The sequence below is a fragment of the Microcaecilia unicolor genome, chromosome 3 (genome assembly GCF_901765095.1).
Source record: "Microcaecilia unicolor chromosome 3, aMicUni1.1, whole genome shotgun sequence".
NCBI lineage: Eukaryota > Metazoa > Chordata > Amphibia > Gymnophiona > Siphonopidae > Microcaecilia > Microcaecilia unicolor.
In genome coordinates, this window is record NC_044033.1 from 45,736,862 (window position 1) to 45,762,328 (window position 25,467).

Consider the following 25,467-nt stretch of genomic DNA (forward strand, 5'->3'; position numbering starts at 1 on the left):
ATTACCTCAGTGGCAGAGTTACAGTTGATTGGGGAAAGTGGGCGTTGTTATCCGAGGGGCTGAGTTACAGTTGATTATGGAAATATGGGCTTGTTACCTCAGAGGCTGAGTTACAATTGATTGGGAAGAGCAGACATTGTTACCTAAGCAGTTGAGATACAATTGACTGGAAGGAGAATTGTTGCCTCAGTCGATGAAATACAACTGATTGGAAAAGGGGTTGTTACCTCGGTGGTTGAGGTACAGTTCATTGGGATCAGATGAATCCTTTGAAGCTCTTGGATTTCGGGTACATTTAATTTTAAGCTGAAACTGCAGTGTATCGATTTCAGTTCCTTCCTCATCACCTGCAGAGACACAAGAAGAATTAGATAATGGGGTAGGAGTTCCTTCCCACTCCCCCAGTACTGCCATAAGTACCCCTGAAAACGCTGTTTTTTTGGTCACTCAGTCTAGCACAGATTAGTGATGGGGAAAGGAAAAGAGAAAAATGTGAACTCTCTAACCCCAATCCCAGCACCGTTCCCCTTCTTGCTTCCAACCATGACTAGAAGTCTCAACTCTCTCACCTGTTCAGCTGCAGCTGCCTTCTCCATCTTCCAGCCCATGTGGGAAGTGCAACACTGCTTCTCTTCCTCAGGCTCATGCAGGCTAATTCAGTGCTAGCACCCTGAGCATTCTGGTGTTTATTCAGGGACCCAGCAGGAATTCATGGAGAATTCAGGAATCTCCATGTGAAACCCACAGAATTTCCAATAATAATAATAATAATAATAAAAGACCTAGCCTCCATTTGCCTTTTCCTATTACAGGCTCCGCAGTTCCCTCCCCAGCACCATGACTTACCTTGATTCTTGTATTCAAAAAGTCGGGGATCAGCTTTGATGGGAATGAGTCCAAGTCGGTGAGCAAGAATTTCATCCTGAATAATGGATGTGTTGTTATACACAAAAACCTTCTCCACAGCCATGGTGGGAACCTACAAACATGAAAAATCAGGAATTATACCTTCATCCTCAACGAGCTGGATATGTTCTTAACTTTCCCACCAACTCAAGCAACACATGCTTTGGGCTCCTCCCCAAGCAGCAGCCCTCAGTAGGCACAGGCCTCCAGATACTCCCTCAGCCAGTACACACCTTGAGATCCTCCCCTAACAGCAATTTCACCAAAACAATGCATGTCTCGGCTCCTCCTCAGCTCCTAGACAAGACCCACCCTGGACAACAGATGCTTTGGCTCCTCTCCTAGGATGCCTCTGAGGTAACAGCTGTACCCCAGTCAACTGTTTGTACATCAGTCACCAACCTAAACCCCTTCTGTCAACTACCAAGGTAACCTCCCTCCTAACTGTAACTTAACCACTGAGGTAATGAACTCGGAATCACATTTTCCTCTGCATTCTCCCCCCCCCCCCCCCCCCCACCCAGACTATCCCATCAAACATACTGCAGTCCCAGAGTAAAAAAAGAATGTTTAGCATGCATTTGCATGTTATTTGTGCTAACAGCCCTGTTTAGCATGCATTTGCATGCTAGTTGCGTTCAGAGCCTGCGTGTTGTTTCACGCACTCAGAGGCTCTGATCATGGGGTGATAGCAAATGCAGGCGCTAGTATGGCGCTAATAGCCTCTAGCGCCTGCGTTTGCTTCTGATCACCAGTCTGAGCTTCATTTGACCTAGTGGGCAAGATCTCAAAAAAAAAAAAAAAAAAAAGCTCAAAGCAGATCAAAATAAAATTTGCCATTAAAATACAGAGAGAAAAGAACGACTGTTTCTAAGTAAATCTTGCATAGTGGGGAAGAAGTGTATCCTTAATCATTGGGTGATGGACATGCCTCCCTCATATTGGTACTGGAGGAATAAACTCCATCAACTTATGCTCTGGGAGGCGAGGGGGGCGCGGCTGACACCAAGACGGCAGGTCCGGTTTCTGAGTATTTGGCAGAAATATATAAATACGATATCCCCAAGAGCACGCAGTCAAGTACTTAATGGGCTACCTTGGGGTAGAGGAGAAGATCAGAACTAATAAACTATGAGAAATGGATCAGGACAAGGAGGGGAGGGGGGATGAGGGGAGGGGGGAAAGGAATGCATAAGGCCAGATAGCGAAGGCCTGAATAGTGGAGCTTTTCATTGATAAGCATTGTTGAAGTTAAAGGTACACTTTAATGAAGGTGTAATACCAGGGTACAACATTGACAGAATAAGCAAACGGCTACTAGAGGAGAGTGGGAGAGGGGGGAAGGGAGGAATTGGGAGGGGTAGACAGAAATATTAACAGTTGTATAAGAATTGATGTCTGTTAGTTAGCAATTATTGCACGAACACGTTGGGATCTGATGTTTGAGTTGTGCAGAGATTGTATGAAAACGTTCATTGTGTTGCAGCATCAATAAAAAAAAATGTTTAAAACTAAAACACAAGCCGGGGGGGGGGGGGGGGGGGGGGGGAGGAGAAAATGTTTTAAAAGAATTTGATGACGGACTGTAATACATGGTTATAAGGCGTTCATGTTTGTTTCTAACCATATGCATATTCAGATTATTGGAAATTTTTCATTTGAACTGTCATCAATAAAAAATGTTGAAACATAAAATACAGAGAGAAAAAAAGAGCACAAAGAATGGTAAAATTATGTATAATCATACCTGATAATTTTCTTTCCATTAATCATAGCTGATCAATCCATAGACTGGTGGGTTGTGTCCATCTACCAGCAGGTGGAGATAGAGAGCAAACTTTTGCCTCCCTATATGTGGTCATGTGCTGCCGGAAACTCCTCAGTATGTCGATATCAAAGCTCCATCCGCAGGACTCAGCACTTAGAGAATTACACCCACGAAGGGACACTCTGCCCAGCTCACCACCGCCGAAACGGGGGAGGGGAATTAACCCAGCTCATCCCCACACAAGTGGGGGAGGGGAATCCGTCCAGCTCATCCCCGCGGAGCGGGGGAGGGACACCACACCCGCCGATGCGGGGGGATCTGGCTTATCCTGCAACCGCAACCGCGGGAGGAGCTGACTGACCCTAACACCGCCGAAGCGGGAGGGGTACAAAGCTGCCCTACAGCCGCACGAAGCGGGAGGGAGTGCCGGCAGAATTTATGTCTCAATCCAGCCCCGTAAAACGGAGGGGAGAGGAATGCAGCAGCTCACTGTAACACAAACTCGTCTCAACTCTTGAAGAATCCAAGTGAAAGAACTTGAACACGAAGTCTTTCTGAAATAACTGAAGACTAAACTTGAACCTGAAATGCAACCAGAATAAAAACAGATATCTGGGAGGGGCTATGGATTGATCAGCTATGATTAATGGAAAGAAAATTATCAGGTATGATTATACATAATTTTACCTTCCATATCATCAAGCTGATCAATCCATAGACTGGTGGGATGTACCGAAGCAGTACTCACCCAGGGCGGGACATTGAAATCCCTGACCTCAACACTGAAGCTCCAAACCGGGCCTCCGCCCGTGCAGCCACAGTCAAACGGTAATGCTTGGAGAATGTATGAGCCGAAGCCCAAGTTGCCGCCTTGCATATCTCTTCCAAGGAGACGGATCCGGCCTCTGCCATCGAGGCCGCCTGAGCTCTCGTGGAGTGAGCCTTCAGCTGGATAGGCGGCACCTTCCCCGCGGCCACATAAGCCGCTGCAATGGCTTCCTTGACCCATCTTGCCACTGTAGGCTTAGCAGCCTGCAGACCCTTACGAGGACCTGCAAACAGGACAAACAGATGATCCGATTTCCGGAAATCATTGGTCACTTCCAAGTATCTGAAGATGACTCGTCTCACATCCAGATATTTAAGAGCAGAGTACTCCTCTGGGTAGTCCTCCCTACGAAAGGAAGGGAGACAGAGCTGCTGATTCACATGGAAGCGAGAAACAATCTTGGGCAGGAAGGAAGGCACTGTGCGAATAGTCACTCCTGCCTCAGTGAACTGCAGAAAAGGCTCTCGACATGAGAGCGCCTGGAGCTCGGAAACTCTTCTGGCTGAAGTGATAGCCACCAAAAAGACTGCTTTCAACGTCAGGTCTTTCAGAGATGCCCTCGACAAGGGTTCAAAAGGCGGCTTCTGCAATGCTCTTAGCACCAGGTTGAGATTCCACGCAGGCACCACTGAGTGCAGAGGAGGGCGCAGGTGATTAACTCCCTTGAGAAAGCGCACCACATCTGGCTGCGAAGCCAGGGAAGCACCCTTCAGGCGGCCCCTGAAGCAAGCCAGAGCCGCTACCTGGACTTTAAGGGAACTGAGCGACAGGCCTTTCTCCAGACCTTCTTGCAGGAACGCCAACACTGAAGAAATTGGAGCAGTGAAGGGAGAAAGTGAGCCTGCTTCACACCATGCTGCAAAGATACGCCAAACCCTGGCGTAAGCAGTAGAAGTAGAGCGTTTCCTCGCTCTCAGCATAGTGGCGATGACCTTGTCTGAGAAGCCCTTCTTCCTCAGACGCTGCCGCTCAATAGCCAGGCCGTAAGACCAAAGGGAGAGGGATCCTCCATCACCACGGGACCCTGATGTAACCGGCCCTGCTCCACTGACAGCCGCAGAGGATCGTCGACTGAGAGCCTGATCAAGTCCGCATACCAGGGACGTCTGGGCCAATCCGGACCCACCAGGATTACCCTGCCGGGATGCTTTGCCACCCGGTCTAGCACCCTGCCCAACATGGGCCAGGGCGGGAACACATAGAGGAGCTCTTGTGTCGGCCACTGTTGGAGAAGAGCATCTACTCCCAGGGATCGAGGGTCCCGTCCTCTGCTGAAAAAGCGCGGCACTTGGCAATTGGCCGATGACGCCATCAGATCTAGGCTCGGCTGGCCCCAGCGCTTCGTGATGTCCAAGAACGCCTGAGCAGATAGTTGCCACTCTCCGGGCTCCAAGGTATGGCGACTGAGAAAGTCCGCCTTGACATTCATGACTCCGGCAATGTGGGCCGCTGAAAGCTGCTCCAGGTTCGCTTCCGCCCACTGGCAAAGACTCATAGCCTCCTTGGCTAGAGGGACGCTCTTGGTACCTCCCTGGCGGTTGATATAGGCCACAGCCGTGGCACTGTCCGACAGGACCCGTACAGGCTACAACACCAGTACCGGGATGAACTCCAATAACACCAACCGAATGGCTCTGAGTTCCAGGAGGTTGATAGACCACTTGCCTCTGCAGGAGACTAGAGCCCCTGCGCTGTCCTTCCCAAGCAGTGGGCTCCCCAGCCCATCAAAGAGGCGTCTGTCGTGACGACAATCCACTCCGGGGTCACCAGAGGCAATCCTGCAGACAACTTGTCTGTCTGCGTCCACCAGCTCAGCGCCTTGCGCACTGCTGGGTCCACGGGAAGGCGCACAGCATAATCCTCCGACATCGGAGTCCAGCGCAGCAGCAGAGATAGCTGTAGTGGTCTCATATGAGCCCTGGCCCAGGGCACTACTTCCATCGTGGCCGTCATAGAGCCCAACAGCTGCACGTAGTCCCAAGCCCGAATAGGAGAGGCTACTAGGAACTAGTCCACCTGAGCCTGAAGCTTGACAATCCGATTGTCTGGCAGGAACACTCTGCCCACTTGGGTGTCGAATCGAACTCCCAGATACTCCAGGGACTGAGTCGGGCGCAGCTGGCTCTTCTTCCAGTTGATGATCCATCCCAGGGAGCTCACAAGAGCAACTACCCGGTCCATAGCTTTGCCGCACTCTGCATAAGAGGGGGCTCGGATCAACCAGTCGTCCAGATAAGGATGGACTTGTACTCCTTCCTTTAGCAGGAAGGCCGCTATGACCCCCATTACTTTGGAAAAGGTCCGCGGAGCAGTAGCCAACCCGAAAGGGAGGGCTCTGAACTGGAAGTGTCGTCTCAGGACTGTAAAACGCAGAAAGCGTTGGAGAGGAGGCCAGATGGGAATATGCAGGTACGCTTCCTTGATGTCCAAGAAAGCCAAGAACTCTCCTGCCTTAACTGCCGCTATAACAGAGCGGAGAGTCTCCATGCGAAAGTGCCTCACTTTCCAGGCCCGATTGACCCCTTTGAGGTCGAGGATAGGCCGGACAGAACCTCCTTTCTTTGGAACCACAAAGTAAATGGAGTAACGTCCCTTGCCAATCTGATTTTTTGGCACCGGAACGACCGCACCCAGGCGGATCAGGTTGTCCGAGGTCTGCTGCACTGCCACAGCTTGACCGGAGACTTGCAGGGAGAGAGTACAAACCCGTCTCTTAAGGGTTGGCAGAACTCTAGCTTGTAGCCGTCTCTGATGACTTCCAGCACCCACGCGTCTGAAGTTATAGAGGTCCACTCGCCCAGAAACGAGGACAGCCGTCCTCCAATCTGCACTGGGACGTGGACCAAGGCCCCGTCATTGGGTACGAGACCCTGGGGGAGGACCGGAGGGAGCACCTCCGGGACGGCGGTCTCTGCGAAAGGAATGCTGCTTGGGGGAGAAATTCCTCTTGAAGGAAGAGGGGGCAGAGGAACCCGACTTGCCCGGGCGGTACCGACAGGCTTCCAGCAACCGTCCTCTGGAGGTACCGGGACGAGTACTAGCCCGAGCCCTGACCTCTGGTAATTTCTTGCCCTTAGACGTGCCGAGATCGGTCACGATTTTGTCCAGCTCGACCCCAAAGAGCAGCTTGCCTTTAAAAGGCAATCTAGCCAGGCGGGATTTAGAGGCGTGGTCAGCAGACCAATGTTTCAGCCAAAGCCACCGCCGCGCAGAGACTGTCTGAGCCATGCCTTTAGCTGAGGCTCTCAAGACATCATACAACAAGTCTGCCAAATAGGCTAAGCCCGATTCCAGGGCCGGCCAATCAGCCCTCAAGGAAAGATCCGAGGGGGAAGCCCGCTGCACCATAGTCAGGCACGCCCTGGCCACATAGGAGCCGCAAACTGAGGCCTGCAAACTTAAAGCAGCTGCCTCAAAGGACGACCTTAAGGCCGCCTCCAATCTTCTGTCTTGGGCGTCCTTTAGGGCCGTGCCACCTTCCACCGGCAACGCCGTTTTCTTAGTCACCGCAGTGATTAAAGAATCCACGGTAGGCCACAGATAGGCCTCACGTTCACTCACAGCCAAAGGATAGAGGCGGGACATAGCCCTAGCCACTTTAAGGCTCGTTTCCGGGACATCCCATTGAGCCGCAATTAAGGAGTGCATGGCATCATGCACGTGGAAGGATCTAGGCGGGCGCTTCGTCCCCAGCATAATGGCAGAGCCAACAGGGGCTGAGGGAGAGACGTCCTCCGGAGAGGAAATCTTCAAAGTGTCCATGGCCTGTAAAAACAGGTTGGGCAAATCCTCTGGGCTAACAAGCCGCGCTGCAGAGGGGTCATCCGCTCCATCCGAGCGGGGATCTATCTCCTCCAAGGAATCCGCAAAGGACCGTTGGGAGACCTCAGACACGCTGCCCTCATCTACATCGGAGGAGACAAAGTCCTCCAAGGCCTGGAAATCAACCCGAGGGCGTTTACCTCTGGGAACCTCAACCTCTTTATCAGAAGAGGGAGCAGGGGCAGCGTTTTGCATGAGGAAAGCCTGATGCAGCAGCAAAACAAACTCGGGGGAGAAACCCCCCAGACTGTGCACTTCCGCAGCCTGGGCAACAGCCCTAGACGCACTCTCAACCGGCGCTCGCAATAGCGAGGGAGAGACATGCTGCGCATCCAAAATGGCGTCCGGCGCGAAACTCCGCGAAGGAGCCGCGCGGGAAGAACGGCGCTTAACTTTAGCCGCTTGTGCCGTCGCCCAAATTAAGGGCGTTCATGGCATTAATGTCTCCAACCTCAAGGGCGGCCCACGAAGAAGCCGTCCGAGCCGCGTGGCCGGCCAAGATGGCGGAGGCGAGGAGCGGGGGATGGGCGTTTATGGCGGGAAAAAAACCGCCACGCCGGAGGAACGACCGGGACATTCATCGGTCCACTAAACTGTCACCCATCAAGGGCGAATCAGGTTGTAAAACCCCCGCATCCCCTCTAGAAGCGCTCCAGCGATCCGGGGAGCGACCCTTTGCGCCCTCGCCCTCCGACGCCATATGCCACGAGGAGAAGAATCGGGGAACCCCCTGCCCGCTATAAAAAGGTAAAATTACCTGCTTGCCGCTCCGAGCTGTAACGAACTGGTGTCCCAGTGAGTAGCTGCAATGAACGTTTAAAGAAACGTCGAATTAAACGCCTTTAAAGACGTTTAAAATTTTTTTTTTTTTTTAAACGGAGCCAGCGGGAGGGGGGAGAAAAGGAGGGACCTGGCACCACCAGGTTTGCACTTGCTCAAAAGAGCCCTCAACCCCAGGCCTCAACAAAACCTAAGGATTAGGCTTGGAGGCCTAGCCAGAGCTGCTGCTGTGTGTGACCACCACCTGCTGAGATAGAGAACATACTGAGGAGTTTCCGGCAGCACATGACCACATATAGGGAGGCAAAAGTTTGCTCTCTATCGCCACCTGCTGGTAGATGGACACAACCCACCAGTCTATGGATTGATCAGCTTGATGATATGGAATATTGAGTTATTAAAAAAAAAAAAAAAGCCTTATTATCCAGTTCTGCCTGTAAGTCCCATGTACGGCAGATAATGGTGCTTTTAAGATAAGAATTGTGCTTGGGAGAGGTTTGTACTATTTGGAAGCCCAACCTTCCCAACTTATTCTTTCGCTGATCAGTTTCTCATTTACAAATTTTATAAATCAGAATATGAAGACCAGTCACCCCTTCCCCACTCCAGCATATTTTATCACCAGTCTCTCCTCCTCTTCACATAACACTGACAGCCCCTCCTCTCCTATCACTGCAGTCTTCCAAAAGCCACTAGTCAGGGGTCACTATCAACCCAGTTTCCTTGACTAGAGAGAGCAGCTGTTTACCTCTGCCAACAGGATGCGCCGAAAAGCATTAGCAATTGCCGCATCGATCCCAATCATATCAAATTCAAGTGTATCCTCTGTCATATGCACCACATCCACCCGGAAATTCTACAGGGAAAGAGAAGTATAACAATGAGGGTTTGCCTGTCACTGCAGTGAGAGAGATGTCTACAGTCTGTGTCCTGCATATGGCAAAAGACAGATCAGGATTTACAGAGGGATGCAATGGAATGGGGGGGGGGGGGGGGGGAAGAGGTGACTCTCTTCTGACTCCGCAATGGAAGACAGAGGGATGGGGAGGGGATGCTCTTCTGACATCACAGTGAGAGACAGAGATACAGGGAGGCCGTCAGGGCTGGCATTAGACATTCAGGAATTCAGGGAAGAAACCAGGGAGGGGGCCCAAAAGCTGGCCTTCAGCCTATGCCTCCTTTAGCTTGAGGCAGATTTGGGGCCCCCTTTGGTATGAAGGCCCAGGGCAACTGCCCCGATTGCGCCTCCTAATGCTGGCTCCGGAGGCAGCGGTAAGGGGACCTTCTTCGGACATGAGAGATAGACACAGGGAGGTGGAGGGGTCTCTCCTGAAACCGCAGTGGAAGACAGAGGGATATAGCAGTGAGGGGTCTATCCTGACACAGCAGAAACACTAAGGGATATGCAAGGAGACTACTAGGGATGAGGAGCGGCCGGATCTGCTCCTCAGGATTCAGTAAGGTCAATGCTTACCTTCTCAAATTTCTCCTGGTCCCATGTATCATCATAACCTGGATAATTCCCAGGGAAATCTGTGGTGTGAACCTGGAAGATGGAAAGCAGTGAGGGGGAGACCCAGACACAGTGCTAGCTTTATGTCACTTACACAGAACATGATGATAAAAACACCATACAGCCTATCTGATCCATTCATCAAAGAGCATAACTTTCAGGAAAAAGTCTAAGGTATTTTCCTTTATTCAGGCTCTCTTTCATCTAACTGTGAGTCTCTATTTAATTTATTTTGATATGTGGAACATATTTGTTGATTTTGGTTTTTGTAAACCACTAAGAATTGCTTGACATTAGTGACATATAAATAGATGCAAATAAGCAAACAAGCTGAAGTGATGACAGCAAATTGCTACTCATTTCTGAGGGGGAAGAGAATAAAATTTCTCTTCCCAAGTTTTGCTGAATTTATTCACATGATGATCTCATATCAACGTTATCAAATAACCTCTACAATTTAAAACACAAGAAGGAAAAAGAAAAATCCATCCTGATCATATGCCACCCAGGATAAGAATCAGTCGACCTTAAAGCCTTAGCACTAGGGCGGAACATGTGTCCAAATTATCTTAGAGAAAGGCCAATTCCTTTTATTTCTGTTCTTCTAAAGGGAATCATCTTGCCATACCCCCCCCCCCCCCCCCCACACACACACACACACAGTAAGAGATGAAGCTGACTGGAACCAGCTCTCTTCTCAGGCGGCTCCCTCCTTGAGGAAATCCTGTCTGCTCCCATCCTAAACCTAACTCCTCTCCCTGGCTACTTCTCTGGTTGTGAGGTCCTATCTTTTCTTTTCTTCTTCTTCTCTTCTTTTTTCATTTTACCCTCTCCTCCCTTTATTTATTTTTAACTTGCCTTTCCTTTGAATTTTTTAAAAACTGCCTAGTTGTGCAAGTGTGTGATGAGCGGTATATTACTTGTACAAAATTCCCTACTACCGCAGGATGCATAGAGTTCTTTACTTGCTGTGCAGAATTCAGTGCAGGCATGAGCAGCAAGTGGCTCTGCTCTTCCCCTCCACAGCTGAGCTTGCAAGAGGAGGAGAAAGTAACCCAAAGTGCACTGGTTCGCTTCCTCCTTGCTGCAGGAGCTCAGCAGGGGAGGGGAAGAGAAATGCTGCTGCCCACGGCTGAAAATGAAAAGGGGCCAGAGTAAAGGAGTGAATAAGCCATGGTAGTGGTGGTGAGGGGGGGAGGGGGGGGGGGTGGGGGGCATGAGCAGCAGCTGAAGGTGTGCCACTGATGTTGTGTGTGATCAAACCTGAGGGTGCGTCATGGGGGATGATGGGAGGAGATATACAGTGATAGCTGCGGAACGGAGGAGAAAGAATGAGAGGCTAGGGTATTGCATGCGGGAGAAGACTTGCGGGCAAACAGAATTACGGGCCTTGTTGGGATTTAGAGGGAGAGAGAACTGTAGTTGGCATGAGAAAAGGAACTTAGGAGGCTGGAGGCTGAGAAAGGAAAAGGCAGGATGGTATTTCAGGCCTGATGATGGGTGGAATTCTACACAACATGCTACAAATAAATTTTCAAAATTCAGTGTACAATATTTTAAAACCTGCAATTTCCCCAGTAGTATATCAAGCGCCGCAAATAAATAAATGCCATTTTCAGGAAACTGCTGAACGTTACCCCCCCCCCCCCCCCAATGCATTTTAGCAGTAAAATAAATTTACAATAACCAAGAAAATTCCCAGTGTATTGTCCCTGGTAGCGGGATACAACAGATTTTGCCACTCAAAGCAGGACAGGTGAGGTACTGGCTCAGGGCACCGAAAGCCTGCCTTACCTGCTTCCCTGCAGCAGTCAACACTCCAGCTAGCATCTCCCATGTGTCCAGCATATATCTCTCTCCCTCCCTTCTGCCCTGGGGTTCAGCAACCCCTATCTCTCATAACTCCCCCCCCCCCCCATCTACCTTAAAGCACATTTTTCTCTCCTCCAGAGGTCGCTAGCAGCGTAGCGTTTCACAAAACACTGCCGGTGCCAGTCTCGAAGCCTTCCCTCTGCCAGTCCTCCTGTGACTCAACTTCCTGTTTCTGCAGGGACTGACCGTGACTGAGGGAAGGCTTCAGGACCCGTGAAAGCAGCGTTTTGTGAAACACTACCGCTGTGTTGTCTGACAAGGAAAAAAATGAAATGGGGAAGAGGTGTTAGGCGCCGGATCGCAGGCAGGTGAGGAGGGGGATAGATGACTTGGGGATGGAGACAGAGAGATAGAGATATTGGACTTCAGAGTGGAGAGGAGGGAGGGAAGAGATATTGGATCTCAGGGTGGAGGGGATGGGAAAGAGATGGAGAGATGTTGGACACGAGTGGAGGAGAAAGAGAGGGAGGGATGTATGGACCCTAGGGTGGAGAGGAGGAAGGAAGAGAAAGCGGAGATGTTGGGCATGGAGGATGATGGGGAGATGATGATAGGGGAACATAGAAAGATAAAAGGAAGATGTTGGACATGGGGTAGGGAGGCGAGTCAAAAGGTACATGGAGGGCAGATGCTGGATCAAAAGAGGGGGGGGGGGTGTACACAATGAGGACAAAGGGATATGGAGGGAAGGAGTTGGACACCAGAGAGGGAAATAGGGAGGGATGTGTACAGTACAGATTGTAGACACATGAAAAATAGGAAGATATAGGGAGATGGAAGGAAGATGACTGATGTGGGGGGGATTCCCAAAATTGAAGCGGGCATAGGGACATTTTGAACAGAGGTAAAAAGGATATAGGGGCACATAGACAGATGGAGGGGAGATGCTGGACCCTGGGGAGCATACAGAGATGGGGAGGGGATATGCTGGACATTTGAAGGGATAGGAGGGGGCATTGAAAGACAGAGAAGATGCTCAAAAGTCATGGATTAGGGAGATGGAGGGCAGATGCTAGATACAGAAGGAGAAAAAAGGGGGGAGATAATGGATACAGGGAGGGAAGAGAGAAAAAAATACTAAACACAGGGAGTGTACAGAGATATAAATGCTGGGCATGGGGCAATAGTGAGGGGGGGGGAACACTGGACAGAGGGAGAGAGAGCAAGAGAGGGAAGACACTAGATGGAGAAGAGAGTGAGGGGGAGATGATGAACACAGAGAAGGAAAGTACTTGAAGGCAGAGGAAGAAGAGATGGGAATGGTGGCTAGGATGAGGGAAAGAGATGAAAAACTGTAGGTAGATGCAGTAAAAAGAGGGCGATTGAGAGGTGTATAGTAAGGAAGAGGAGTGAAATCTTTGTGGAGCAAGAAAAAAATTAAATAGAAGCTGAGTAGTAGAGATTAATGTCCAAGATGGATTAGGAGAGAAAGTGAAAAAGACACAAAGGGAAAGAATAAGTATCAGACTGGAGACCCTGGAAGGAGTCTTAATAGAAGACAGAGGAAAATAGAAACCTCAGACTAAGGCCAACATGATTAGAAAAATAAAATGGCCAGACAACAAAGGTTGAAAGAAATGAATTTCAATTTAATGATTTGATTATGTAGATGTTTGGAATTTACATCTGCCAATTTTATATTTTGTCCAGTATAGGGGAGTTGCAGCTCCTATTTCTCTGGTGTTGTACTGCATGTACAGTGTGGCTTCTTGGGAGTTCAATTTAATTTGTATGTATATACTTCTACTTTTAATTTGTGGTCATTTATTCTGTACTCCCTAAGGATCTATGTTCTTGTTTGACTGAGACCAGGTATTCTGTTAACATAGAGATTCTATGTACTGATGTTCTAGAGCAGTGGTTCTCAGCCCAGTCCTCAGGGAATACCCAGCACTAAGGTTTTCAGGATATCCACAGTGAACATGCATGAGACAGATCTGCATGCAAGTCATTCTTACCTTATTCTGCCTTTTATGCATAGTCACTGTGTATATCTTGAGAGAGCAATTGGGTGAAGGCTGACGGGGGGAGGGTTAGAGAGATTCAATGAAGGCTAACGGGGGGGGGGGGGGGGGGGGTTGAGAGAGAGATTGGGTGAAGGCTGACGGGGGGGGGGGGGTTGAGAGAGAGATTGGGGTGAAGGCTGACGGGGGGGGGGGGTTGAGAGAGAGATTGGGTGAAGGCTGACGGGGGGGGGGGTTGAGAGAGAGATTGGGTGAAGGTTGACGGGGGGGTTGAGAGAGAGATTGGGTGAAGGCTGACTGGGGGGTTGAGAGATTGAGTGAAGGCTGACGGGGGGTTGAAAGAGAGATTGGGTGAAGGCTGACGGGGGGTTGAAAGAGAGATTGGGTGAAGGCTGATGGGGGGGTTTGAGAGAGAGATTAGGTGAAGGTTCATGGGGGTGAGAAAGTGGGAGAAGGTTCATGGGGGTGAGAAAGTGGGAGAAGGTTCATGGGGTGAGAAAGAGGGAGAAGGTTCATGGGGTGAGAAAGAGGGAGAAGGTTCATGGGGGGTTGAGAGAGATTGGGTGAAGGCTGATGGGGAAGGAGAGAGAGATTGGGTGAAGGCTGATGGGAGGGGGGGATTTGAGAGCAAGAGATTGAGTGAAGGCGAGAGTGAGTGAAGGATCCCCAGGATCAAAGTCCACTGCACTAACCACTAGGCTACTCCTCCACTCAAGCAATCAAAGGTTGAATTACGTCCTCTCCCATAATCTTATAGAATTCAACGCGGAATCCGTAGGACCCCGGTGACTTAAGCAACAGACTTTGATTTAAAGCCCAAACCACCTCATCCTGAGAAATAGGGCCCCCCAAAGCCTCCTGCTCTTCCCGTGATAAAAAAGGAAGAGTCAAACCCTCCAAATACTGTTGCCCCGCAATCCCTCATTGATACGTGTGGCATAAAGACTACGCAGGTGAGTATGAAACAGTCTGCTATCTCCCGATCAGTATGAAGACGACAACCCCACAGATCCTGTATAGTAATAATTCAGCAAGGGCCTGCAGTACAGAATACTAGACGTACCAATAATTGGCCCCCCTTATCCTCAAGTCGGTAGAGACAATATTTATAGTAAGCTATAGATTTGGTCGCTCATTGCTGTAGGAGCTTATTTAGTGAGACCTGAAGTTCCAGCAAGCATTGTTTATCTGCCACATTAGCAGACTCACCATAGCGACGACACATAAGTTGAACCTGCCCCTCCAACCTGACTATCTCCTAATCTCTCGCTCTCCCCCGGTGACTAACACAACTGATAATCTCACCACGCAGTACTGTATTCGCGGCTTCCCAGAACATGAATGATTGGTCCACATGGGCTGCATTATATTGTTTATAATCTTTCCATCTCTGTAACAAAAAATCCTGAAATTGTGGCTCCTTCATTAACCAAAGCGGAAATCTCCACAGAAAAGGACTCCCCTGCTGAGACCCAAGCTGCCACTGCATCCATACCATGGCATGGTCTGATATCTCACACGGTCCTCTCTCTACCTGCTGCACCCAAGTTAGAAGAACATCCGATATTAAAAGATAATCAATTTGTGACTGAGATGAGTGTGCTCGAGAGAGATGTGTATAATCTCGGTCAAATGGATGTAAAACATGCCATAAATCAATAAAATTCAACATTTGACTCAAGTGAGGTAAACCCCGGTGAGAAGCCATGTGCTTCCCCCAGGGATTATGAGATCTGTCCAACTGTGGGTCTCAAACAGTCCTGAAATCATCCCCTATCACCAGTGGCATTTGTGCATAAGAAAGCAAATGGTCTAACAGAGATTTATAGAAAGCCTTATTAAACTGATTAGGGGCATAGATATTACCTAAAACAAGACACTGCCTATGAACAGTGATCTGACATAAGATCACCCGGCCCTCCATATCCTTATAAAGTGGCTGCAGATGGTCCAGGACCCCCCCCCCCCCACCTCCGGTGGAAGAGAATAGCAACTCCCCTTTTATTGATTGCAGGTGATGTAATACAGTCTTCCTAAGATCTTTCAAGTGTGTTTCTTGTAGTAATGCGATATCTACTTAATGTCTCTGCAAGGCTTACAGTATTTTAGAACGCAAAACGGGAGAGGATATACCCCCTACATTCTAAGTAACTATATTAACCATCAGGTAATTCCAGTTCTCAGAAAAAGGCGATAGTAAAAAGAAATGGCTAGCAGGTTGTCCCAGCCTCCAGCCCACTATCAAAATGTTCTCAGCTAAGGAGAAAAAGTCAAAGTAAGGGACCAAAGATGTTTCTCTACCTCATCCCTAAGTAAGGGTATCCTAGGCCATTCCTATCCAGCCCACCCATCCCCTTCCCATGTCCTTATTCTTCCCCATCCCATCATAAACCCCAACATAACAGCCCCCCAAAAAAGTGAGACTGATCACGATCCAACACCCATCCACCCCAACACATTCATACCCACAACTTAAGCCTTTAAAATCCAATGTTTATTAACCACTTTCTTCCAACAAGCATCCGGGTGCCCTACAGACAAGATATATCAGATGTTCAAAGGCTCAGCCAGAAAAAAAGAGAAAACGAAAACTCAGAAAAAAGGAAAGAGAAGGGGCTGTCACAGTAGACATGCTGAAACAACCCAAGTATCCAATCTTCCATCCAAACCTTGCCACCATACCCAATTTATGATGAACAGTAACCATGACGTTCACACCTCCCTGTCCAGTATACCAAAATGTCCAATTAGGTCTCTTGATGCTTCTTCCCCATCAAACAGTCCAGTTAACAAGTTTGCTCCACTATGAAGCAGACAACCCAGCACAATAGACCAATTATTTCAAACTCAAACTTTCAGACACTCACATTATAAAAAAATTTTAAAAAAGGAGGAGGAAACTGGAGGGGGACCTCAGAAACATCCCGAAGGGATCCCAACTTCCAATCTCTGCCCCCCGCCTCCAAACATGACAAATGTTATACAATGATAGGCGCACTCACTGCCTTATCATAGGGTTTCAAAGCATAAAATAAAAAGTTTTTTTTTAATTAACTATATCTGTGCACAGGCAATGACTAGTCATTCTTTTTGCTTACTTCTATATCTCAGTAAGCAGACCAGAGGGTCTCAGTTCACTGCCGATATGCTGGCACGCTCGCAAACAGGATCAGGTAAAGACAAAAAGAAAAACAAAAAAGGGAAAATTATGTTTTTCTCCTTTCCTCTGCCTCCCTCTCTCCATGAAGTCCATGCAAGGGTCCCTGAATAAAAAGGGAGTAATCAGAAAGGCCAGAGCTTCAAACCAGCCAAATGTAGATGAAGGTCCTCAGGAAGCCCTCTGCTCAGCAATCCCTACCACTTCACTGTTAAGCCAGTTCAAAAAGGCTCAGTTGACACATCAAAGAATAGGGTCTTGGCTTGATGAATGACCCTCAGTATAGCGGGATAAAGAAGCACAAACCGTATAATTTTTCCATGCTGAGTTGAACAGATCGATGTAAAGGCTCGTCTCTTTGCCACTACACTGGCCGAATAATCCTGTAAGCATAACACTTTAGTCCCCTCAAAAGATAAGGTTTTATCCGTACGGATTGCATGCAGGATCTTCTCCTTGTGGGCAAAGTTGAGCAGACACAGGATCACTGGACGAGGACTGCCAAATCCCAATTCTGTGGGATCGCTTTATACATAAGAGGATCTGATGTACCCGACCATTGTAGTTCCTTCATGAGCCAAGTTTCCAGCATGCCAGTCAGATTTTATACCAGAAGGTCTCCGAGAGGTTGATCAAGTGCATATTATTTCACTGGGACGTATTTTCAAGGTCCTCTATTTTTTTTTCTTCCAAACCCTCTAGCTTAGCTTGGCAACGTGCCTGAGTGTCCGTCACTCCCTGCACTCTATATCCTCAAGGTAACGTGTGCGCTGTGGAAATACAGTAAAATTCTCTGCCAACCTCATCCAGCTTTACCTCTACTCACTCTAGTTTGGCCTGAATCAGCTGCAATTTTTTTACCAGCCTCACTTCTAATGCCACGGTGACCTCTGTGGTAATCTCTGTGGCCCACGCCGAGGAGGAGTGGCTAGCCGGTGCCGCCATCTTAAGCTCCTGAGGCCGCCAGCGATCCTTCTCTTTTTGAGCAGGTTTACTTGCCATACAGCGGTGGAAAGTAGCAAATATCTATGCACCTCACCAACAAAGCCTGATCTCCACCAGAGTTCAAAATTCAGAAGAAAATAATTGTTGAAAAGGCAGAGGTGCCGAGGTGAAGGCAGGAGACAGACCAATCAACGTCTCTCCTGCAGCATGGTGTCAAGTGATCTCTTTTTATACTTTAATAAAAAGATTTAAATGTAAAATCTGAAGACAGCGCCTTCAGGAACGGGGACAGAGACAGGGCCCATAGGGATGGAGCGGGGACAGGGACAAACCTTGTCCGAGTCATTCTCTACTATAGAGTAATTAGCTGACCCAAATGCACCTACATGAGGAAGAGATGAAAAACACTGAACTCATACAGAGATGTGTTCAGGAATCTAAGACCACAAACTACAGCAAATACCTGGACAACCTTCCTCCAGAGCCAGAGAAAAACAAGTGAAGCTTCAACAAAGGAACAAAAAAAAGAATTTTCCGGCACACTTAGATACGTTGCCTGTACATATTACATCTTATGAACTCCAGAAGGAAACTCTTTTTGGCATGATACAAGTATTACAATAAATTAGCAGTAAATTTGAAAGACTGGGATCATATTCCACATACCTTGGCTTAGGGGTGAGGTTCATTTCTGCATAGTATGCAGAAAGCCAACCCATTTGGAGACGCTACATCGAGAATAACTAGACACAAAATAGTTACACCCAACAAGCAGGATCTGGGAATTGTCCTCATTATTCTCACTTTTAGTAAACGTTGTACTTTTGTTTCAGTCATCTCACAAACTGGTCTTCCAGCAAAAATTACTAGCATTTTGCCACACTGGTTTGCCAGCCTGGCTGAATTAACACTGCAAAGGTGAATGTTCCAGGCACACATAGGACATGCTACAAGTGCCCAGAGGATACAGTGAAACGGTCTGCCACAGGACTTTGTGCTGGCCCCCATTCTGTTCAACCTGTACATGCATGATCTCCCGGACACAAAAAGTCTGAAATTCACATAGGCTGATGAGATCTGTTGTGGTATAGAGAACACCAACAAAAAGAAGAAGGGGGTAGATCAATGTTGTTCCAAAGAAGTGGTTTATTCGATGCAGAACTGCATTTCGGTGCCATGTGCACCTGCCTCAGGAGTCAATTACACAGTCTCAGCCAAAGTTGTTAAATGTAGAATATGGCAAAGAATACAACCACTAATACAGCATCAAAAATGCTGGTATACAATAACCCCAAAGAGCATGAAAGTGCAAACCGCTACGGTAAAATTGCATGTCATACAAAACATACACAGAGAACACCTTCACCAAACTGGAATGTTCCCTCAATAAGAACACAGCAAAGGTAGCTGACTGCTGCCATCACTGTCGCATTAAATAGAGTATCAAGACAAACTGCAGTGTGCTCTTCCTTCACAATGCTAGCATTAAAAAGGACATGGCAGTCTTCCTTAATGGACATCAACTAAAGCATGAACTCATCTCAGTCTCCCTGTAATAGTATAGTCACCCTAGACTGCACACTAACATACTGTGAACATCTTGTGGATAAATTAAAAAAAAAAAAAAAAAACAACAACAACGCAATAATCTGTAGTCTAAACTAGCTGCCTCCTCTTGGGGTGCCAGTGCAGCCACTTTACATACGTCAGACCTGGCTCTTTGTGTTACTCTATCTGGCAATCATTTTCACACACCGAACTCATTGGTGAAGGCGGTTAGCTTGGCAGAGTTTAAAAGGGGGTTAGACGGTTTCCTAAAGGACAAGTCCATAAACCGCTGCTAAATGGACTTGGGAAAAATCCACAATTCCGGGAATAACATGTACAGAATGTTTGTACATTTGGGAAGCTTGCCAGGTGCCCTTGGCCTGGATTGGCTACTGTTGTGGACAGGATGCTGGGCTCGATGGACCCTTGGTCTTTTCCCAGTGTGGCATTACTTATGTACTTATGACATTCAACTGTATACCTTGATGCAACTCATCACTAGTACTCTTCACCCAACACCATTAGGATGGCTTCCAGTTCTATCCATCACTGAACCTCCTGAGCTTCATCAAAGGGCTGCAAAGATTAGGTTTCTTTAGATCTATGATCATCTTGAGAAAGGCCTGTTTCGTGATGTCTCACTTGCCAGCACATTGTCTTACTTCATGGCATCCACTATGCAGCAACAAGGAATGCTATGATACAAGGTGAGAGAAATGGAAGTCAATGCCTGTGGATAATCCTACTATTTGACAGCAAGGATTCAGTCTATCCCATTGCTAATGGTCCCTCCTCAATCTCTTCCACACAAGACAGAGTCACTGCAGAGCCTGCCTCAAGAGAAGGGGAATGGCGAATAGTAGCCTGTATGATTATGGAGAAATACAGATAATGTCTCATGTTGTTGACTCCTGTCTGCTGACCCAGCTGAATGCTGGTTAATGAGCACTTCATAAAGCTGACAAGGCTGCCCTTGACTGGCTGAGTACACATAGCACCGTTTGCACATAACAACAGTAGACAATTGTATGTTTTTTTTATTCTTACTCATCCTTAGTACACATTGAACATTTCTTTTACTTACTCAATTTTAGAAACGTACAGTATATACTTTTCCTTGTGGCAGCAAAATGAGGTTAATGTGAGGAATGTATGTATGTTAGCACATGGCACACACAAAATATTAAATGTTAAATAGGCTATTGGCTATTTATTTTCTTACATTTGTACCCCACGCTTTCCCACTCATGGCAGGCTCAATGTGGCTTACATATTGTATACAGGTACTTATTTGTACCTGGGGCAATGGAGGGTTAAGTGACTTGCCCAGAGTCACAAGGAGCTGCCTGTGCCTGAAGTGGGAATTGAACTCAGTTCCCCAGGACCAAAGTCCACCACCCTAACCACTAGGCCACTTGTGCTCTAATACAGAGAAGTACACAACAGATAAGGCCAAAATAATGTGAGAAATGTAATACTATGTCTGAGGAGGTGTAGATGGGTTAACCTGCCCTCTGCATCAGGGCAGAAAAGCTAACAGCCCCCCCCCCCCTTCAAACCAATAGTCCTGTAGTCTAGCATTCCCCCTCCCAGCCCCAACCCCGCTGTTAACATTTCCTTGGTGCCTACTAGCACCCCTCCTTATGACTCCCAGAGCTCCCCCTCTAGTGTACCTTCAAGAAGCAGAGACGATGCCCATACACTCTTGCCGCCACACCACCATCTTGGAAAATGGCTGTACTGAAAAAGGCAGGGACAAATCAAACTTGGGTATAAATATAAAGTATCACATACCATGTAAAATGAGTTTCCATATCATCAAGCTGATCAATCCATAGACTGGTGGGTTGTGTCCATCTACCAGCAGGTGGAGATAGAGAGCAAACTTTTGCCTCCCTATATGTGGTCATGTGCTGCCGGAAACTCCTCAGTATGTTCTCTATCTCAGCAGGTGGTGGTCACACACAGCAGCAGCTCTGGCTAGGCCTCCAAGCCTAATCCTTAGGTTTTGTTGAGGCCTGGGGTTGAGGGCTCTTTTGAGCAAGTGCAAACCTGGTGGTGCCAGGTCCCTCCTTTTCTCCCCCCTCCCGCTGGCTCCGTTTAAAAAAAAAAAAAAAAAAAAAATTTTAAACGTCTTTAAAGGCGTTTAATTCGACGTTTCTTTAAACGTTCATTGCAGCTACTCACTGGGACACCAGTTCGTTACAGCTCGGAGCGGCAAGCAGGTAATTTTACCTTTTTATAGCGGGCAGGGGGTTCCCCGATTCTTCTCCTCGTGGCTTATGGCGTCGGAGGGCGAGGGCGCAAAGGGTCGCTCCCCGGATCGCTGGAGCGCTTCTAGAGGGGATGCGGGGGTTTTACAACCTGATTCGCCCTTGATGGGTGACAGTTTAGTGACCGATGAATGTCCCGGTCGTTCCTCCGGCGTGGCGGTTTTTTCCCGCCATAAACGCCCATCCCCCGCTCCTCGCCTCTGCCATCTTGGCCGGCCACGCGGCTCGGACGGCTTCTTCGTGGGCCGCCCTTGAGGTTGGAGACATTAATGCCATGAACGCCCTTAATTTGGGCGACGGCACAAGCGGCTAAAGTTAAGCGCCGTTCTTCCCGCGCGGCTCCTTCGCGGAGTTTCGCGCCAGACGCCATTTTGGATGCGCAGCATGTCTCTCCCCCGCTATTGCGAGCGCCGGTTGAGAGTGCGTCTAGGGCTGTTGCCCAGGCTGCGGAAGTGCACAGTCTGGGGGGTTTCTCCCCCGAGTTTGTTTTGCTGCTGCATCAGGCTTTCCTCATGCAAAACGCTGCCCCTGCTCCCTCTTCTGATAAAGAGGTTGAGGTTCCCAGAGGTAAACGCCCTCGGGTTGATTTCCAGGCCTTGGAGGACTTTGTCTCCTCCGATGTAGATGAGGGCAGCGTGTCTGAGGTCTCCCAACGGTCCTTTGCGGATTCCTTGGAGGAGATAGATCCCCGCTCGGATGGAACGGATGACCCCTCTGCAGCGCGGCTTTTTAGCCCAGAGGATTTGCCCAACCTGTTTTTACAGGCCATGGACACTTTGAAGATTTCCTCTCCGGAGGATGTCTCTCCCTCAGCCCCTGTTGGCTCTGCCATTATGCTGGGGACGAAGCGCCCGCCTAGATCCTTCCACGTGCATGATGCCATGCACACCTTAATTGCGGCTCAATGGGATGTCCCGGAAACGAGCCTTAAAGTGGCTATGGCTATGTCCCGCCTCTATCCTTTGGCTGTGAGTGAACGTGAGGCCTATCTGTGGCCTACCGTGGATTCTTTAATCACTGCGGTGACTAAGAAAACGGCGTTGCCGGTGGAAGGTGGCACGGCCCTAAAGGACGCCCAAGACAGAAGATTGGAGGCGGCCTTAAGGTCGTCCTTTGAGGCAGCTGCTTTAAGTTTGCAGGCCTCAGTTTGCGGCTCCTATGTGGCCAGGGCGTGCCTGACTATGATGCAGCGGGCTTCCCCCTCGGATCTTTCCTTGAGGGCTGATTGGCCGGCCCTGGAATCGGGCTTAGCCTATTTGGCAGACTTGCTGTATGATGTCTTGAGAGCCTCAGCTAAAGGCATGGCTCAGACAGTCTCTGCGCGGCGGTGGCTTTGGCTGAAACATTGGTCTGCTGACCACGCCTCTAAATCCCGCCTGGCTAGATTGCCTTTTAAAGGCAAGCTGCTCTTGGGGTCGAGCTGGACAAAATCGTGACCGATCTCGGCACGTCTAAGGGCAAGAAATTACCAGAGGTCAGGGCTCGGGCTAGTACTCGTCCCGGTACCTCCAGAGGACGGTTGCTGGAAGCCCGTCGGTACCGCCCGGGCAAGTCGGGTTCCTCTGCCCCCTCTTCCTTCAAGAGGAATTTCTCCCCCAAGCAGCATTCCTTTCGCAGAGACCGCCGTCCCGGAGGTGCTCCCTCCGGTCCTCCCCCAGGGTCTCGTACCCAATGACGGGGCCTTGGTCCACGCCCCAGTGCAGATTGGAGGACGGCTGTCCTCGTTTCTGGGCGAGTGGACCACTATAACTTCAGACGCGTGGGTGCTGGAAGTCATCAGAGACGGCTACAAGCTAGAGTTCTGCCAACCCTTAAGAGACGGGTTTGTACTCTCTCCCTGCAAGTCTCCGGTCAAGCTGTGGCAGTGCAGCAGACCTTGGACAACCTGATCCGCCTGGGTGCGGTCGTTCCGGTGCCAAAAAATCAGATTGGCAAGGGACGTTACTCCATTTACTTTGTGGTTCCAAAGAAAGGAGATTCTGTCCGGCCTATCCTCGACCTCAAAGGGGTCAATCGGGCCTGGAAAGTGAGGCACTTTCGCATGGAGACTCTCCGCTCTGTTATAGCGGCAGTGAAGGCAGGAGAGTTCTTGGCTTCCTTGGACATCAAGGAAGCGTACCTGCATATTCCCATCTGGCCTCCTCTCCAACGCTTTCTGCGTTTTACAGTCCTGAGACGACACTTCCAGTTCAGAGCCCTCCCTTTCGGGTTGGCTACTGCTCCGCGGACCTTTTCCAAAGTAATGGGGGTCATAGCGGCCTTCCTGCGAAAGGAAGGAGTACAAGTCCATCCTTATCTGGACGACTGGTTGATCCGAGCCCCCTCTTATGCAGAGTGCGGCAAGGCTATGGACCGGGTAGTTGCTCTTGTGAGCTCCCTGGGATGGATCATCAACTGGAAGAAGAGCCAGCTGCGCCCGACTCAGTCCCTGGAGTATCTGGGAGTTCGATTCGACACCCAAGTGGGCAGAGTGTTCCTGCCAGACAATCGGATTGTCAAGCTTCAGGCTCAGGTGGACTAGTTCCTAGTAGCCTCTCCTATTCGGGCTTGGGACTACGTGCAGCTGTTGGGCTCTATGACGGCCACGATGGAAGTAGTGCCCTGGGCCAGGGCTCATATGAGACCACTACAGCTATCTCTGCTGCTGCGCTGGACTCCGATGTTGGAGGATTATGCTGTGCGCCTTCCCGTGGACCCAGCAGTGCGCAAGGCGCTGAGCTGGTGGACGCAGACAGACAAGTTGTCTGCAGGATTGCCTCTGGTGACCCCGGAGTGGATTGTCGTCACGACAGACGCCTCTTTGATGGGCTGGGGAGCCCACTGCTTGGGAAGGACAGCGCAGGGGCTCTAGTCTCCTGCAGAGGCAAGTGGTCTATCAACCTCCTGGAACTCAGAGCCATTCGGTTGGTGTTATTGGAGTTCATCCCGGTACTGGTGTTGTAGCCTGTACGGGTCCTGTCGGACAATGCCACGGCTGTGGCCTATATCAACCGCCAGGGAGGTACCAAGAGCGCCCCTCTAGCCAAGGAGGCTATGAGTCTTTGCCAGTGGGCGGAAGCGAACCTGGAGCAGCTTTCAGCGGCCCACATTGCCGGAGTCATGAATGTCAAGGCGGACTTTCTCAGTCGCCATACCTTGGAGCCCGGAGAGTGGCAACTATCTGCTCAGGCGTTCTTGGACATCACGAAGCGCTGGGGCCAGCCGAGCCTAGATCTGATGGCGTCTTCGGCCAATTGCCAAGTGCCGCGCTTTTTCAGCAGAGGACGGGACCCTCGATCCCTGGGAGTAGATGCTCTTCTCCAACAGTGGCCGACACAAGAGCTCCTCTATGTGTTCCCGCCCTGGCCCATGTTGGGCAGGGTGCTAGACCGGGTGGCAAAGCATCCCGGCAGGGTAATCCTGGTGGGTCCGGATTGGCCCAGACGTCCCTGGTATGCGGACTTGATCAGGCTCTCAGTCGACGATCCTCTGCGGCTGTCAGTGGAGCAGGGCCTGTTACATCAGGGTCCCGTGGTGATGGAGGATCCCTCTCCCTTTGGTCTTACGGCCTGGCTATTGAGCGGCAGCGTCTGAGGAAGAAGGGCTTCTCAGACAAGGTCATCGCCACTATGCTGAGAGCGAGGAAACGCTCTACTTCTACTGCTTACGCCAGGGTTTGGCGTATCTTTGCAGCATGGTGTGAAGCAGGCTCACTTTCTCCCTTCACTGCTCCAATTTCTTCAGTGTTGGCGTTCCTGCAAGAAGGTCTGGAGAAAGGCCTGTCGCTCAGTTCCCTTAAAGTCCAGGTAGCGGCTCTGGCTTGCTTCAGGGGCCGCCTGAAGGGTGCTTCCCTGGCTTCGCAGCCAGATGTGGTGCGCTTTCTCAAGGGAGTTAATCACCTGCGCCCTCCTCTGCACTCAGTGGTGCCTGCGTGGAATCTCAACCTGGTGCTAAGAGCATTGCAGAAGCCGCCTTTTGAACCCTTGTCGAGGGCATCTCTGAAAGACCTGACGTTGAAAGCAGTCTTTTTGGTGGCTATCACTTCAGCCAGAAGAGTTTCCGAGCTCCAGGCGCTCTCATGTCGAGAGCCTTTTCTGCAGTTCACTGAGGC

The 25,467-nt window shown here is 49.5% G+C and overlaps 1 protein-coding gene across 2 annotated transcripts in view; it reads right to left on the reverse strand.

The window, feature by feature from the left end:
• Window positions 1-25,467, reverse strand: part of POLR1C (RNA polymerase I and III subunit C) — a 44,622-nt gene that overhangs the window by 10,982 nt on the left and 8,173 nt on the right. The window contains exons 1-5 of one of the 2 annotated variants that reach the window (XM_030195866.1): window positions 19,586-19,646; window positions 9,580-9,651; window positions 8,854-8,961; window positions 847-979; window positions 228-347 (exon numbers count right to left, since the gene is read on the reverse strand). In XM_030195866.1, coding sequence (XP_030051726.1) covers window positions 228-347; window positions 847-979; window positions 8,854-8,961; window positions 9,580-9,651; window positions 19,586-19,600 — 448 coding nt within the window. In that variant the 5' untranslated portion in view covers window positions 19,601-19,646. Of the gene's footprint in view, window positions 1-227; window positions 348-846; window positions 980-8,853; window positions 8,962-9,579; window positions 9,652-19,585; window positions 19,647-25,467 lie in introns of those variants that run through there. The other variant, XM_030195865.1, reaches the window with a different exon arrangement.